The sequence below is a fragment of the Neolamprologus multifasciatus genome, chromosome 23 (assembly GCF_963576455.1).
Source record: "Neolamprologus multifasciatus chromosome 23, fNeoMul1.2, whole genome shotgun sequence".
Classification (NCBI taxonomy): Eukaryota; Metazoa; Chordata; class Actinopteri; order Cichliformes; family Cichlidae; genus Neolamprologus; species Neolamprologus multifasciatus.
In genome coordinates this window covers 21,107,279-21,121,031 of record NC_140460.1, presented here as the reverse complement: position 1 = coordinate 21,121,031, position 13,753 = coordinate 21,107,279, and the positions used below count along the sequence as shown (strand labels likewise).

General features: G+C 42.9%; 1 protein-coding gene across 3 annotated transcripts in view; it reads left to right on the top strand.

Moving 5' to 3' along the window:
- The window catches only part of stk11ip (serine/threonine kinase 11 interacting protein), a 53,512-nt gene that overhangs the window by 17,512 nt on the left and 22,247 nt on the right, over positions 1–13,753 (top strand). For all 3 annotated transcript variants that reach the window (XM_085150456.1, XM_085150454.1, XM_085150455.1), the window contains exons 18-21: positions 8,694–8,851; positions 8,948–9,200; positions 12,460–12,569; positions 13,514–13,611. In XM_085150456.1, the coding sequence (XP_085006582.1) occupies positions 8,694–8,851; positions 8,948–9,200; positions 12,460–12,569; positions 13,514–13,611 (619 nt within the window). The remainder of the gene's footprint in view (positions 1–8,693; positions 8,852–8,947; positions 9,201–12,459; positions 12,570–13,513; positions 13,612–13,753) is intronic.

Sequence of the window (13,753 nt, the reverse complement as noted above, 5' to 3'; positions counted from 1 at the left end):
ACCACATCACAATGATATATGGGAATATGACAGTAAATACTAAATATTAAACATTATTGTGCAGCACGTAAGATCGACAGCACAGTGTGCATTGAGGTAGGAGCCAAAAAGGGTGTAGTTTGTGTGTGTGATCACCCGTGTGTACACCTGTGAGCATGGACGCGCTTGTTTTCTTAAAAGGTTCCCTCATGTAATGATCTGCTAGAGGGTGTGGGGGGCCACTGCCCCGTCCTCCAGGGCATGAAGCAGGTATGGAGGAGATCAAAACCCCAGACATCCAGAGGCCCCCAGAACACAAGAGACCAAGGAAGACCAACAGAGGGGCAGCCGCGCCACTGTCCCAGAAAGAGCTGAGGAGAGTCCCAGATGAGGGGTCACCCAGCAGCCACGGAGCAGAAGCCAGGGGGGGCTGCAGTGACGTGCCCGTGAGCTCCGCCGGCAGCCAGCTGTGCCTGAGTGACCGAGCCCCAGGCCGAGAGGCCGGGGGCACCCCACCTCCGAAGTGGCCCAAGCGAGCCCCAGGCTCCAGGCCCCGATAAGCAGCCGCCAAGGAGTGAGCCGGTGTGTACCCGGACGCCCACCCCCGGACACAAAGAACCACCAACGCACCGACGTCTGAGGGAGTCCGCCCCCGGCAGGGGAAGTGGTGGGGGGAGATAGGCCTCCAAACCTTGGAGGGCCTGAGCTGTCCTCAGAGAGGTGGCATCTGATACCCAACCTGACATACAGACACAGACATACAGGCACACACAGATACAAACATCCATTCCCACCCTCATGCTCTCATATGCACTTACTCCACACTCAACCAACGTGGAGACAGACATAAAGAGACGCTGTACACACAATCACACTCCCCAAGCGTACTCTACGAACCGGGTCTAGGTACCCTTGCCCCTGGAGGGGGGAACTGCACCCAGACCCAGGTTGTGTTACCCTTTTCCCTGCAGTGGGGAGAAGCAGACCGCCCCGACTCCGCAGCAGCAGGGAGGCCCCACACTCCGGACCCCAGTCGGACGGCCAACTCCTCCTCCTAGCCCCCCTGCTCCAGCAGAAAGCAGAGAACGAGGGTGAGAGAAGACTCCTAACCTCCCTCCACCCGCTCATTGTAGTGTTGATGTATGTGTGTTCTAAGGTGCGTTTAAAACCCAGGAGGGCATGGAGCTACCTGCCAGAGAGCAGCAGGTAAGCGCATAGTCCCTCCTGCTAGCCCTCAATGTCTACGTGTATTTAAAATTGAGAGGTGGGCAACGACGCCGGGGGTGAGGTGTACACCCTGATGGTAATTGGGATTCCGTGTAGCGTGCCCACCCCCAAGATCCTATATTTATGTGTAATGAGAATGTGAGTAATGTGAATGTCTAAGTTGCGGGATAAAATTGAGGCAGAGGCAGCCAGAAGGGGACAGAGGGGGGGGGGTTACCTCCTCTGCACCCTGGTGACACACCCCCACTCCAAGGCCCTGCATGTGTGGGTGGTTGTGGTGGAGCGGGAAGAGGGAGGCAGCTGGAGATGGGGAGGGAAGGAAGGGAGGAGCAAGTGACCCCTCCCTGGGGCCAGCTCCCCCGCTGACCCCAGTAGGCACCCCCATACTCCGCGACCCACCAGGGAAGGGGGGCCCAGGCCCATCCGAACCGGGGCCCAGCGCAGCGGCGCCGCCCGGCCCCACAGAGCCCGGGGCAGTCCACTCAACCCCACAACAGAGAAAACTGCACCCACCCCATCATCCACTCATCTTCCAGACTACATAAGACAATAGACGCCCAGGCTGAGATCTTCCTCCACCTCTCCTGTATCTCCCCCTCTTGCAGAGAGAGTTCCTGAGAGAGGAAAGCCCCTGCAAGATGTGACAACCCCCCCCCCACCAGTTGAAGAGCCCCCCAGCTGGCTCGGCGCACCGGCGGCACCCTGCGCCAGTGGCGGGCCCCCATATACCCACCGGCCCACAACCCCGGCAACACACCAACCAGGACCCAGGCCCCCGAGGCCCGGCCAGGGCCCCAGGCCAGAGCCGGAGCGCCCCCAGAACCTCACGCCCGTCCCGGACCCACCCAGGGGCAGCCAGGCTACCAGGTCAGTAATCCCCGTCCGTCAGCACAGACCCTCCCCTAGCCCCGCTGCACGTAGCCACGAGGAAGCCGTCACCTAAGAGCCAACAGAGCCCCTAATTGGCCATGACCGCTACCCCGGGTTGAGCCCCCCAAGGAAGATGCTCCCGGGGAACCCCCCGACGCCCCAAGCCTGACCCTACCCCCACACCAATCACAACAGTGAAGGCGAGACCAAAATATGACCCCCCACCCCCACTAGGTGATGGAGCTGATCAGAGGAGCCCAGAGCGATTGATCTGATGTGGTGGCAGAGGCTGTATCAAGACTAATGTAATCTAATAGATAATTTCTATATTGGTTAGAATTAAGATTGTTTTTATTTTTCCAGTTCATGAGGACTGTTTTCTTGGCTATGCATAGAGCAGTGAAAACCATATGGGCTATATTCTTTTCTGAAGTGACATTATCTAAGCTGCCCAACAAACACACTAAGGGGGAAGTTGGAATGTTACATTTCAGACACTTTGATAAGTCTTCACATATCTCGCGCCAAAACTTCTGAACTGGTGGACAGAACCAAAGAGCGTGGATATAATTGTCCGGTGAATTGGTTTGGCAGTGTGAGCAGTTGTTGGTAGATGCAAAGCCCATCTTGAACATCCGATGACCTGTATAGTGCACTCTATGTAGTATTTTGTATTGAATCAATTGAAGACTGGGATTTCTGATTAGATGAAAGGTTTTTAAGCAAATCTGAGACCAGAAGTTTTGGTCTAAGTTAACTGATAAATCCGCTTCCCATTTTGCAATAGGAAGTGATATTGATTCATCTGTTTTAGAAAGCATTCTGTATATTTTGGATAGTAATTTGGGGGTTTTAAGAGTAAAAAAGTGAACCACACTTGGTGGTGTTTGTAGTTCAACTTGACCCAGTTTAAATTTCTTTTTTATTATGGATTTAATTTGTTGATATTCTAAAAATCTTTTCTTGTTGATCCCATATTGTGTAACTAGTCTGTCAAATGAAATAAATTCTGTTCCTTCTAGTATATGTTCTACATATTTGATTCCTTTACCATTCCAATCTGAAAAGTTTATCATATTATTGTTTTGTAATATGTCAGGGTTGTTCCAGATAGGTGTACGTTTGCATGGGATTAATGAAGACTCTGTCAACTTCAGAAACTCCCACCATGCTGTCAGAGAAGAGCTGATGTTGATGCTTTTGAAGCATTCATGTCGTTGGATGTTTGAGCTGATAAATGGTAGATCTGAAATCTCTAGATTATTGCAAAGTGCTTGTTCTACATCTAGCCAAGGTTCATCTAAGAGGGTATGTTTTAGCCATCCTGAGATAAACTGAAGCCTGTTGGCTAAGAAGTAGTGCTGAAAGTTAGGTAGTTCTAATCCTCCTTTATCCTTGGTCTTTTGTAGTGTTTTTAAGCTTATACGTGGGGGCTTATTTTTCCAAAGGAATTTGGACATATATGAATCTAGAGATCTGAACCAATCTTGCGGCGGTTTAGTTGGGATCATTGAGAATAAATAATTTATTTTTGGTAATACCATCATTTTTATAGCAGCAACCCTTCCCATGAGTGATATGGGTAGACATTTCCATCTAGCCAGATCACCTTCTACTTTCTTTAAAAGTGGGGTATGGTTTAATTTAGTTAGATCTGCAAGCTTGGGAGAAATATTAATACCTAAATATTTTATATTTCCCGATTGCAGTGGAGTAGAAGAGGAATTATGGAAGCAGCAATTAATAGGAAGGACTGTAGATTTTGACCAGTTAATTGAGTAATCTGATATTCTTGCAAAAGAGTTTATCAATTCAATCACCCCAGTGATATTGGTTTGTGAATTTTGGAGAAAGAGTAACACATCATCAGCATAAAGGCTGATTTTATGTTCTACGTTCTTGCATTTTATGCCCTTAATTGCTGAATTCTGTCTAATTGCTGCTGCTAGTGGTTCGATAAAAATTGCAAACAGTGAAGGGGAGAGTGGGCATCCCTGCCTGGTGCCCCTCAGGAGACATAAGCTGGAGGATGTCTGGTCATTTGTTCTGACACAAGCTGTTGGGGAATTATATAATATTTTTAACCAGTTGATGAAAGAAGATCCAAAACCAAATTTGTGTAAAGTTGCAAATAGAAATTTCCAGTTAACTCTGTCAAACGCTTTTTCTGCATCTAAGGAAAATATTGTAGTTTCAAGGTTTTTACTGTATGAGTAGTCTATCAAATTAAGTAATCTACGTGTATTTGTTGATGAGTGCCTACCTTTTATGAAACCAGTTTGGTCAGGATGAATTAAGAGGGGGGTTATTTTCTCTAGTCTCTTCGAGAGAGCTTTGCAGATTATTTTGAGGTCTACATTAATAAGGGATATTGGACGATAGCTTGAGGGATATACAGGGTCTTTGCCTGGTTTTAGCAGGAGATTAATGTTTGCAGAATTCATATTTGATGGAAGTCTGCCCTTTTCTTTGATTTCTAACAACGTTCTGTAAAAAACTGGTGCTAGAATCGTCCAGAATTCTTTGTAGAATTCTGCAGGAAAGCCGTCTGGACCTGGAGCCTTATTATTGGACATATTTATCAGGGCTTCCTGGAGTTCACCTGATGTCAGTGGCGAATCCAGTGCCATTGCTTGAGATTCTAATAATTTTGGGAGAGTTATGTTGTCTAAAAATTGATCAATTTCCTTTTTAGATGGGTTTATTTGTGGTGAATACAACGTTTTATAGAAATCCCTGAAAATGTTGTTTATTTGTTTCGGTTCATATATTGTGTTCCCAGATGAATCTTGAACAGCACATATAGTTGTTTTTTCTTTATTTATTTTTAACTGGTTTGCTAGAAATTTACCGGATTTATTACTATGTTCATAATTTTGTAAGCGTAGTCTTTGTACTAAGAATTTTGTTTTTCTATCAATTATCTCATTTAATTCTAGTTTTGTTTTGCGTATTTTGTTCAATGTTTCCTGATCTTGGTGGGACGCGTAGGCTTCTTCTAGTGATTTGATGTTTTTTTCTAATTCCTGAATATTTTTGTTTTCTTTTTTCTTTTTATGTGATGAGAAAGAAATTATTTTACCTCTCATCACAGCTTTCCCTGCTTCCCATAAAACAGAAGCTGATGTTCCGGGAGTGTCATTAAAGTCTAAATATGAAGTCCACTCTTTTTTAAAATATTTAATAAAGTCTTCATCATTAAGCAGTGATGTATTAAATCTCCAGTTTTTACTTGGCATAGTATTATTCTTGTGCATTAGTGTTAGAGATACAGGAGCATGATCGCTGACAGCTATAGGATGAATCTCAATGTCTGAAATGTCGCTCAGCAGTGAGCTGCTGACCAAAAAATAATCCAGACGAGAGTAGGAGTGATAAACATGTGAGAAAAAAGTATATTCCTTACTGGTGGGGTGAAGGGAGCGCCATGCATCGCAAAGACCAAAGTCGCTCATATACTGTTTGATTATATTTGTGGACTGCCAATTACGCTGAGTTCCTGCTGTATTGAGCCTATCCATTTCTTCATTCAGTCCAAGGTTGAGGTCGCCTCCAAGCACAAGTGTGCCATCTAAGTGTTCAGAGAGTGCACTGAAAAAACCGTGAAAGAATGAGGGATCATCAACATTTGGACCATATACACTTACAATACATAGATTTTTATCAAGTATAGATAGTTTAATGATTAAGAATCTGCCCTCTGGATCTATAACTGTATCGAGTACTGTGAAATTAATTTTTTTATGAATTAAAATTGCTACTCCCCTTTGTCTAGAATTATAACAGGCTGAGAACACATTAGGAAACTCAGGTGTTTTAAGTTCATTCGAACCTCTAAGAGGTCTGTGGGTCTCTTGTAAAAGGACAACATCTGCCTGTAGTTTTTTGAGTTGGTTAAATATTTTTAACCTCTTTTCTCTGGAGCCAGCTCCATTTACATTCCATGTAACGAATCTTAGTGCACCCATAGATGTCTGTGCATAACTAGGGGTGTACTCTGTGTGTGTCGCTTAGACAGGTGGAGAGAATATATCACTTGTTCATAAATAAGGAGAGGGAGAGAGAGAAAAAATGTGTGGCGAGATGCTCCCCGAGTCTGACTATGTGTTTGCATATTTACTAATATGAGTATGCTTGGCTTAAGTGTGTGTATCCTGTAGGTCTGTGTGCGCTGTCTGACTGATGTAAATGTGCTGCCGTTGAGCGCATGACTGTGCGTGATCGTGCAGTGAGTAAGTGTCGAAATAAATGATGTTGTTTGTGGAAGAGTGTGGAAGCAGGTGATCGAAGCAGTGAAAGAAATAAAGAAAGAAACCAAGGACGAGGGTGAGCAGCATAACAACAAGAGGGGGAAAAGAGAGGAAAAAAAAAAAAAAAAAACGAGAAGAGAGAAAAGAAAACGTAAACATTCCAATTAAATCACTGACGGAGAGTGACGGTGTTAATATTGCTATGAAATCACACTTAAGATGTGATTTGATACCGGTAAGTTAAACAAATGTTAATCCAAGTTAGTGTGAGTGGATAGGGAAAGGGTGTAGCGGATTCTTATCTGGTCTGAAGTTAATACAGCCACGGAGTGATGTTGGGGTCGCGGTGGAGCTGTCCGTCCACGTACAGCCGGTCCACAGCGATGACAGCGCGGGAGCCTTTCTGGATGAAGCCGCGTCGAAGTGGGAAGAGGACCCTGCGTCGTTCCAGGATCTCTTTGGGGAACTGATCGTTCACGCTGAAGTCCGTTCCTTTTAATTCCCTGCCGCGGCTTTTCACATGTTGTTTTTGTTTGAAGTGGCCGAATTTGGCCACGATAGGACGTGGTCTCCCGGCCGTAGCCCGAATGGGGCCGAGGCGATGCACCCTATCGAAGACGATGTTCTTCACCATGTCCTCCGGCAGCTTCAGGTGGGTTTTGATGAAGCTTTTTACCGTGGTCTCCGCGTCCTCTCCAGCGGCTTCTGGAATACCAGAAAATACTAGATTATCACGCATGCTACGAGCTTGTAGATCAATAACCGTTTCTTTTATTTTTTTATTTTCTCTATTTAGCTGAGTAACATTTTCTGTGAGAGATTTCACCGACTCCCTTAGCGTGGCATTTTCAGCAGCGAGCGTTTCCACTTGCTGCTGGCTGAACTCCAGGGATTCTCGCAAGCATTTAAATTCCCGGTGAAGAATCTCCACCAGGGACAGCCTTGCGTCGAAACTGGACAATCGCTTGTCGATTGACTCCAGTATGTCGGCAATATCTTTGCCAGCTGGCGATGTTGTGCCGGGGGAATCTGCCGGGCGTTGTCTTTTCGACGACGGTGTCTCAGATTTGGCCGGGGAAGCTGTACTCTGGGCCTTCTTCATCACGAGATCCTGAAAGCACTGATCAATATAATCTTGGAGAGCGTCTAAACTCTCCCCGTTGTTCTCCAGGGTGTTGGAGATAATTTAGACAAATATTGTTAGTTATGAGACAATTGATAAGTGTATTTGGTAATACTGAAGCTTAAAGAAATTTGTTCAAATCTAAACTACCATTTGCTTTAATTTTCCGCCAAAATCTCCGGCGTCTGACGTCAGTTACAACATTAGTCGCTTACCTTGACTGTCACTTCCGCCTCTCTGACTGTCCTTCCCTCTCCTACTCATACTCATACTACTCATACTACTCATACACCTTTTGTTAGTGTGCTTAGTCTGTGGTTCTGCTGACATTTTGGGCAACAAAAGATTTTTTCACGTTGCACGTGTCTGAATGTAGACAGCTGTTTGCCTGTGGGTTACAGAATACACTCATTGTAGATAAAATATAATCTCCTTTGACCTGAAACATATCCATGCATGTTTTCTGTCACTCTCCTCTGTTGTTTTCAGATTTTTTTTAAACATCCTGTTATTCTCTAGTACAAAACCTAAGTTCAAACAGGTTTATTATACAACCCTTGTCTTTTTGTATCTTGACATGAAAAATATGTAACAACATATCTTGATTAAAAAGCAATACATCTTGATTTCTATACAGTTGTTACAGTAACTTTGTTAAACTGGACCTATTTCTATCTCTTGGATATTACAAGAGAAGCTCTGCATGAGTCACAGGTTAGAAAAGTCGTATCTTTTACCGCGTCTTGGTGTAGCTACTCCATTCATCTACTGAATGAAGAAAGGCCTTTTAGTTCCTTTCTCTTCAAGGCCACCCTCCCATTAAGCCTACTCTTTTTCTTAAATTTGCTGCCCCTCGCAAACAGAAGGCTTGAACAGCAGGTTGCCAGGGCTTCTTTAGCCTGTTTTGGAGAGCCTCACCAATAGGTTTATATAGAGGTACAGCCTGTTGTGGAGGGCCTCACCAGTAATATTTAAAAGAAGTGCAGCCTATTGTGGAGGGGTACACCAAGAAATGTAAGAATAGGTGTGGCCTGTTTTGGAGGCCCACACCATTAATCTTATAAAGATGTGGCTATCTGCAACAGTCCCAGTTTCTCATGATCCAGATATACTGACCTCATTATTTGAATATTTTTTTTAGCAATGTTTAATATGAGATTGCATCATTGTAATAGTGTTTTTATGACATAAAATAAGGAAAAACCTTACAGGTCCCCTTTACTATATACTTTTTATATTTACAGGAAAAAGTCAGATTTGTCCAGAATGTGGTAGTGACCATGTTGTCCAAGTGGCTGTTCAAACGTCTCCCTACAGCAGTACACCCATCCAGCGTTCATTCAGGGCCGACAGTGACGATGACCATCGGGACATAACTGTGAGCATGCAAAGTGCTAATAAGGTATTTCCCATATGTTAAATTATTCACTGTCCTTTGCTCTGTCTCCTGCGGTAATTGATTTTCAGAATTGTTAATGTTTTCTTTGTTCTACATCAGGATGATTACACAGATGCTAGTAGCAGCAGCAGTCCCATCCCAGAAGCTGTTACCGTAGCAGAAGAGTCCATGTTTGTCACTGCCCAAGGAAGCTCTTTCTTCATTGGAGATAGTCCAAGTCAGACCAGTCGCCTTTCCTGCAACTCGGTGTGCCAAAGTAGAGAGGACCTAGCAGGCAGCTACCACTACACCACTACTGGTGCTACACCACCTCAAGTGCAAGCACATCCTGCAGAAAGGTCCACCCCTAATGGTGAGTCTGCCCTTTGAAGACAATGCAAGTAATGAGGGTCCAGGTTCATACATTAAATCCGTGTCTATGTCGTTTGAGCTGTTCAGCCAGTAGATTTCAACCCAGGATCCTCTTACTGTGACAGAAAGACAATACTAACCTGACATTTAACTACATACACAAAATGGAAATACACTAAGGTCTTAAAATAGGAATTTTAACAAAACATTTAGAACATATAAATTCAATACAACAATAATATACATTCAGAATACTAATGAAAATTACATGTAAGTAGTAGGTTTTCACTTGAGTGAGTTTTCTCTTGAGTAAGGTTCAGCGGATTGCATCAACACTAATTTTTTTAACCATATGGATTTAAATTTAGGAACCAGTTCATGTGTTTTTCTCTTCATATCAAACTGTCTTAGCCTCCCTTCCTCCTTCTCCTCACTTTCAAACATCATATAAACACAAAAATAATTAAAGCATGAAATTAAATGTTCAGGCCTTTGTTTTCTCTTTGTTTTTTGTTTTCTTTGGCTCATGGCACAATATTTGGATACATGTTACACTGTGACATTTGTATATGTTCACATGTTATTGTTTATTACAGTACCCTAACTACTGGTTTCGGTGTGTACTGTACTTCACAATGGCTATTTGAACTGTGTGGTCTGTAATGGGATGATTAAAGGGAATCATTTATTACACCCACATACAGGTAAAAAAAAAAAAAAAAGACTGAGTGACAGAATCACTTTAGGACCACACATGTGGCACACTAATTAAAGTGGCCTTGTGGATTTTGCTGTGTGGGGAAGGTAAGAGGAGCTGAGAATTAGACATAATCAGATACTACAACGAGACGTTCCCTATAGCCTGACATTCACAGTCATCTAGACCTCCAAAGCGAAGCTGATTGGATAAATGATCTGTCAACAGGGTATCCTGAAAGATTAAATAAGCAATTGGTGTTGTTTGTTTTTTTATGATTAGTTCATTGGGTGCATAGATAAAACTGTAGTCATAACCCTCTTATAATATTTGTAAATGTGAATGCCGAAGTTCTTATTAATACTTTGGATTTAAGTGGTTTAGCACCCATTAGACTGTTTAATCATTTTGAATTGAGCATGCTGTTGTTTCTTTTGTCTAGCTGTTAGCTTGTTACCTTTATTACGATAAAGGGCGATCGTGGCTCTAGAGTTCGTCTTGTAATCGGAAGGGTGCCGGTTCGAGCCCCGGCTCCGACAGTCTCGGTCGTTGTGTCCTTGGGCAAGACACTTCACCCGTTACCTACTGGTGGTGGTCAGAGGGCCCGGTGGCACCAGTGTCCGGCAGCCTCGCCTCTGTCAGTGCACCCCAGCTGTGGCTACAATGTAGCTTGCCATCACCAGTGTGTGAACGTGTGTGTGAGTGGGTGGATGACTGAATGTAGTTTAAAGCGCTTTGGGGTCCATAGGGAAAGCGCTATACAAATACAGGCCGTTTACCGTTTACTTTTTGGAGCAACTCTGCAGTGACAAAAGGCAGGAAGACAGAATAACTGTTGTACCCTCGACTGAACTGTTTCCTTATTCTCTTTTTTCTTTTCGTTTTTCTTTTGTTGTGGCAGCGGGCACAATGCACAGCAGATGTTACACTGTGGCTTTTGTATACACTGCTACGAAAAAGTATTTGTTCCCTTCCTTATTTAGCAATTTTTTGGATATTTGTCATGTTTCCGATCATTAAACAAGTTTTAGTTCTTGACAAAGATTACCCAAGTAAATAAAAAACCTTAAACTTAGAATTTATTTGATCTGAGGAGGCAAATGCTTTTTCACAGCACTGTATCCTTAGGCTTGTAGAGCATTTTATAGTCACTATTCCAACACTCTGTTGTCGTAAAAGAGAAATGAAGAGCTTAGTAATAAAAGCATCACTTCATCTCAAATGTCAACTTTTCTTATCAGTCAACTGCAGGCACAGTGCACATCTTTGGATGGATAAGCGAGCGCTTGTCATAAAGAGTAGTGGTTGAACTCTTTCGAGTCATGCTTTAAACCTTCGGCTGTTAGCCGGTAGTATAGTTTTAAAAACAGTACAGCTAACCATGCACCTTTTAATCACACCCAAGTGAAAATCCTGACATGCATACCCAACATACACATACATACATTTTTACATCTAAAATAACTTTGTTGGCAGCACTGTTTATTGAAGGACAAGCCAAACAGCAGTAAAATATAAGTGGAGTTTTATTGCTTCAAACTCAAATTCTGCACTTCGCGTGGTCATTGTAAAACACATCAGCAGTGGCATGTGGTTTAAACTGTTTACGTCGGCTTTACTGCCTTTCCTAAAGACAGATTTAAGTCTTAATTGAAAGTGAGTGCAGACTGAGAAATATTTATGAATATTGTGTGGCACAGAAATCCTCTGAGCTGCTCTGTATCTCTGTGACAGCATCTGACGCCCCCCCCCCCCCATCTGGCTGCCATTTTTAGATGAACCACATGGTAAATCTGCAACAAGACAGATTGGAGTCATTGCTGGAAGTGATGGGAGAGGAATGAAAGCCTCAGAGAGGGAAGGCCGAGTCGTAATGATAGCTTTCTGTATCTTTTTTCCCCTTTTTTACTCTGTTTTTTTTTTTTCCAATTGTGAGATTGCATTTGCAGAGCCATGTAATCTGTCCTTCTGAAATGGCAGTTTCGTTCTGGAGAACTCATCCCAAAACATATGGGGTTTGTTTGGTTTTTTTTTGTTTTTTTTTATCGACACAGTGCATCCATTGTTCCAGAGCACCTCTTCAACCGGTCTCTAAAGACTTGTCAACCTGTGCGTATGCTTGTGTGTGCATGCACCTCTCCCCATTTAAAAGCAGTTATCTGAAAGTTCAAAGGCTGTTTTAATCAGATCTCTGTTTGCACTCTTCTCAAATCAAAGGCCTCAGCTTTGGTCTCTGCAGATCCGTGCCCTGTTGTTTTTGATCAGCTACAACCATCCATCACAGTTCTAATAACTTCTGTTGCTGTTCTTTGGTGGATTTATTGCTCTTAAATGCCTTTCTGCATGAGGGCTGTTGGCCAGCGCTGCAGTCTGCTACAGTAAACTCCGAATATGGTTTCATAAAAACCAAGAAATACTGTATGCAAGGCTTCCCAGTGTTTCCAGGAAGCTACGCTATAACAATATTAATGTAGAATCATCTGAAAGCATAAATACAGAGCTGATTTTAGTTACTTTGTAACTTATTATGACTTAGTTTTTTTTTCTCATATATATTTTTTAGATGATTTGGATCTTCTGTCTGAGGATTACGAGGTGGTGGACCATCGGCTCAAGCTTTTCCTGGATGTAGAAGTCTTTGAGGAAGAAGAAGAACTTCATTCTTTCCTTAAGGTTTGTGAGCCTCACACAGAGGGGACATTTAAAAAAAAAAAAACAAAGCTTAGAGCTTAAAAACCAAAGAAAAAATGTATTATTGTAGGGTTTCATAATTCACAGTAAAGAGAAGATTGAGAAAATATGTTTTCAGGGTCTTTAAATCTTTACTGGCATTAGTGTAATTCAGGAAACACTATTGTTTCCAGACTCTGTGTTAAAGCACAAGTTTGCCGGCGATGGCAGCCTATGACTGATCGCTCAATTTTGGCAGTGCAGCGTTTTTATATGTCAGTGTTATTGTTTCTTTTGTGACTGTGGTTTTTAAGGGAAAAAAAACAAAAACTTTAGATTATCTTCCCAGTGGGGTGAAAAAAATTCCAACTTAATAGCTGGTGACAACTTTAAGACCTATTACCCTTCATCTGCGGTTTCATCTCAGTCAGCCAAGACGAACTCTGACAGTAAATCTCCCAGGATCCCATTGAAGCCCCACTCTTCTTCTTTTTTTTTTTCCTCTTCTTTGGCTTCTTTGTGTAGCTTGTGCACTGCTGTCGTCATTAAATGTTGTTTGAGACTTCTTCGAATCACCAGGCTCTTGCTTGTCTCTATGAGACACTTGTACAAAGAGCAAAAAGGCAGCTGGAAACAGGAAGTCACACACCATTCATCTTGGTTATGTTTATTTACCCAGTGACAGGGGCTGCTCCGTTTTTCACTTGTTCTCTTACTTCTTGTGTTATATTGGAGGAAATGATACAGGAAAACTTGCAGAGCTTGGTTTCATCTGATAATGTGGTTGTTTAATAGTTTATTGTTGACTTTATGGTGCTCATTACAATGTTGTAAAAGAGTTTATCAGCACAGGAGAGCCTCTCTGTTCTTCTGCTAAGATAGTCAGTGTTTCCCAGCTTTTTGTCATTTACCCCCTTCTGTTTGCTCTTTTTTCTCTGGACTTTCAGATGTCAGCTGTCAAATTTGGAGAACCTGGGGAGGTTCCCTCGCTGCTGGTTGTCTCAAATCAACGTATTTATTTCCTGGAAATGACATCAGATTTGCAGTAAGTAGAGCAATTTTGTTCACACAAAGCTGATTAAGCCAGTCTTTCCCAAGTAAATCTCTGTGTTTCCCTGCATAATGGAGTTTTGTAGCATCCTTTACCCACATGTGTTTCTCTTCAGCCAGTAGTGATTAGGTTGGTA